Source organism: Anguilla rostrata, chromosome 16 (assembly GCF_018555375.3).
Source record: "Anguilla rostrata isolate EN2019 chromosome 16, ASM1855537v3, whole genome shotgun sequence".
NCBI lineage: Eukaryota > Metazoa > Chordata > Actinopteri > Anguilliformes > Anguillidae > Anguilla > Anguilla rostrata.
The window spans coordinates 19,194,564-19,198,100 of NC_057948.1; the positions used below are offsets into that span (position 1 = coordinate 19,194,564).

At 43.8% G+C, this 3,537-nt stretch overlaps 1 protein-coding gene across 1 annotated transcript; it reads right to left on the minus strand.

Moving 5' to 3' along the window:
* Nucleotides 1–862: 862 nt before the first annotated feature.
* Nucleotides 863–3,277, minus strand: c16h15orf61 (chromosome 16 C15orf61 homolog). Its single transcript, XM_064312885.1, has 3 exons — nucleotides 3,149–3,277; nucleotides 1,688–2,032; nucleotides 863–1,497 (listed from the first exon to the last, which is right to left on the minus strand). The coding sequence occupies exons 2-3, from the start codon at nucleotides 2,028–2,030 to the stop codon at nucleotides 1,370–1,372; spliced, it is 471 nt and encodes a 156-aa protein (XP_064168955.1). The 5' UTR covers nucleotides 2,031–2,032; nucleotides 3,149–3,277; the 3' UTR covers nucleotides 863–1,369.
* Nucleotides 3,278–3,537: the final 260 nt, after the last annotated feature.

Genomic DNA, 3,537 nt, shown 5'->3' on the forward strand with positions numbered 1-3,537 from the left:
CATGGCCAAGCCCATTCAGCACTCTGTTCATCCCAGCCGGCCTCGTCTTCTCTGCTACATCACTGCATGTCTGTCTTCACAACCACACTAAAAACAAGGGGGACCCCATTACACTAAAATGCACAATGTGGACTAAGGAAAATAAATTCCTGAACTGTGCAACGCAAATGACACTGTATCTCCATTCACACTCTCCGTGTGCGTATCTACGTGCAGAGATACCCGCTGGGCTGCTCGGATCCCTGGAAAGTCCCTTGGTCAGCGCTGACCGCAGTGAACGGAAACATGATCATTAAAATCCCAAACCCCCTGACCTACTGTCTGGTCCTGGCTCATCCCTTATAATTATCAACTGCAAGGGGGCAAGAGGTCCATTGATTTCCATGTAATACAAGAAATTATGACTTTTGCCTAATTGTTACTGAAAGAGGAGGAGACAAGGGAAGGAAATCAAGGGCCCTGATTAATGCTTCCAGCAGCACCGCGCCGACGGGGAGGGGGATCAATACGGCAGTTTGTCACAGGCTCTCGGAGGGCAGCGGCGTGGAGCGCGGCCTGCAGAGTAGCAGGTCTGCCCAGTCAGCACTGCGCATTATCAGAAATCAAACCCCCGAGCTTGCTGGGAGGAGAGGCGGAGAGGGACAGGTCCTGAACGAAGGCCACACTCGCTGTCTGGTAATTAAAAACCATTTTATCAGTCCTGTGCTCACACCGGCCCCTCTCGCTCAATATTGACAACCCGCTGGGCGGTGAGGGAACGCTATATGACTTTAAACATACGAGCTGCGGTCGTTTGACTTTCTGCACAAACAACAAAATTAAAACAGGACGACAGGAGAAAATAAAGATGAAAGAAAGAGGATTTCATTTTTGACTTTCGGAAGAAAATTCACAATCTGTCACTTTTATTGTAGCTGCACTATGACTGAATTCTGGAGGCTGCACAGTCAGAATTACAAGAACAATGTGGATATAGCAGCAGTTTCCCATAAGAGATTTGGACTTCTAACTTTTACTGTACATGTATTGAAACATGCTCCAACTATACAAGAACCTTCACACCGAGACATCTTCTGGTGCACAAAGGAAATGCAACCTAACAACAATATCTGCTCTCACACTTTTTAAAAATAAATTACAATAGATATTTACATGCAGTCATACAGTACACGAGGTGCCCTCGGCATGCTTTGTGTAGCCTACACGACCGAAGACCAGGGTGAAGGCTCAATTACCTGCACTTGTTGGTCAGGGGAGTGTCACTCTGGGGGCCTGCACTGGAGAGAAACCTGTAGGACTGCAAGCAGATTCTGCCTCACAATACATGTCAGGAGCCTGAGATGCACAATCAGCATGTCATCAACATGCATTAATACTGAGCCCCCTCTTTTTCTTTGTACAGGAAGTAGACAGTGACAGGTCCAGCACTGGTGTGCACAATCTCTGTTGCTCCAACCATGAGCCAGGAACCTAGCCCATAGGCCAGCGTAGGAATACCTGAAAAAGACATTGTACCTTAAGAAAAATGCCATACTGTATAGCCATGTCCATAAACAGAATACATAAAATAGACCAGAAATATTATAAACTCCTACGAGAAAAACTGAATAAATAAACCAAAAAAGCTGATCAGCCTAAATCAAAATGGTTCGAATAGACATTTACTAACAAAGATTGTGCTACTAACCCAGATTGATTACTTTTAGCGCAGTGAAGAACGAGTTTTCCCATGCCAAGTCTTGCCGGGGAGCTTTGGTGCAGTGGTATTTAATGAATGGGAAACAACCTGTTCGGAGAATGTGGTAGTTGGCGCCTGGCACCTCCCAGTTGAAGTTTGACAGTCCGAAGTGGTCATTGGAGACGGCGCTGTAACGCACGCAGAAGGAAGTCCATGGCGGGAGTTTGCGCTGCAGCAGGTGACGCGTTAACACCTCGGATGCAGCCGGACGTGGCCCAGGGTTCCAAAATATCCCACGAAACAGCAGGACGTTCACAAAGGTCTCGTGCATCCGCTTGAAAACCTCTCTCATAGCTGTAATCAAAAACAGATACACACGAATATCAAATATCTTAACGTGTTCTTTATTGATACCTCTGGCTCTGAGAAATACAAGAAGCTGAAAAATACAGGGAGTGCGTTATATTGCACTGATATGTCCTGCAGCAAGGGCAAGCTGTTTGGACACAAATTGGTTCGTGAAGTGAGGCAGCCGGTGCCTTTGCTTCCTTCTCCAAAGACCACAGTCAAGTGTTCAAAGGAAATGATGATGTGAACGTTGCCATCGAGCCAAAACACATTTTCAGAGTCGATACTTCATTCCATTAGCCGTGGCTGTAACGCACATTAAATACTTATGAATGCAAGTTGCTGTTTAGCAAGATAAACTGCGGTGATTGTAATTAGCTAAATGAGTTTGTCTTACAATGCATGTGATCTATCTAGCTAAGCATCTGGCTAGCAACAAGACCGTGTATTCTTTCCGTTTAGAATTGTTGTGGTTATACACGTAATTAGCTGCCAATGCCTTGCTTTCTCTGTTTGGTGTCTGTAGATTTAACTGTTGTCACGTTCCATTGGCTAGAGTGGACCTAATCTCTACTCGAACTACTGCTGAGGTCAGACCACATCACACAGTCCAATTTGACAGAACCACTTTCAGGAAACAGGAGGCAATATCCTGACTCCCGCAAAGCCGACTGAAAAATGTTCAACTGCAAATGGGCAACGATAACATTTCTTGTAACGTACTTGACTAAAACAATTTGAACGCAGTCGTATAAACAAATAAACAGAACATAGACCTGGCCAGAAACTTCAGTAACAACTGAAACTACTTGACGCTAACAGTTATTATAATTTGCTCGCTACCAAAACAGCGAGTTGTTTAGGGAAATAGTTTTAAGCACAACGTTAACAATAGCGCATGTCCATTACAACAAGTAGAGGGTTCACTAATTTCCCCACATTTGACTTAGCATTATTAACCGATTGTGGGGGAAAATGAAACGTTTCATCGGCAAACTGTTAGTTAACTAGTTTGCGAGCAAGTAGGCGGAAAATTCGTAGCTTTTCCACGTGCCAACTCCCAACCATGTAAAATACGGACTCTTATCCAGTATCAAATGCTAAGGGCAAAAATATCTGTACCTCTTTCGTAAGAGCTTCAATGCTCTTTGGTTTGGTGTCCCCTGCTTACTTTCTCCGACTGGAAACAAGGTACAAACCCTTTCTGTTCCGTTAGCATCCGTTTTCACTGCACTAGGTGTCTGAAGTTTCATAAAAAAAGACGGCAACATACACAGCTTTAATATGATTTCTGACCCCAAGTATATCGAAATTATACACTTATGATCCAATAAAGTATTTAAATTAGCATTACAATCCCCCTGTACATATTGGTGTATGACACGGGCTACTGAAGTGAATTAAATGTCATCATCAGGCGAATACATTGTGCACCTGAACAGATCATAAAGTTAATTTATGTATTTCCATATTAAATGGTTACACTCTGTTAACTACTGCTAAAATAAATG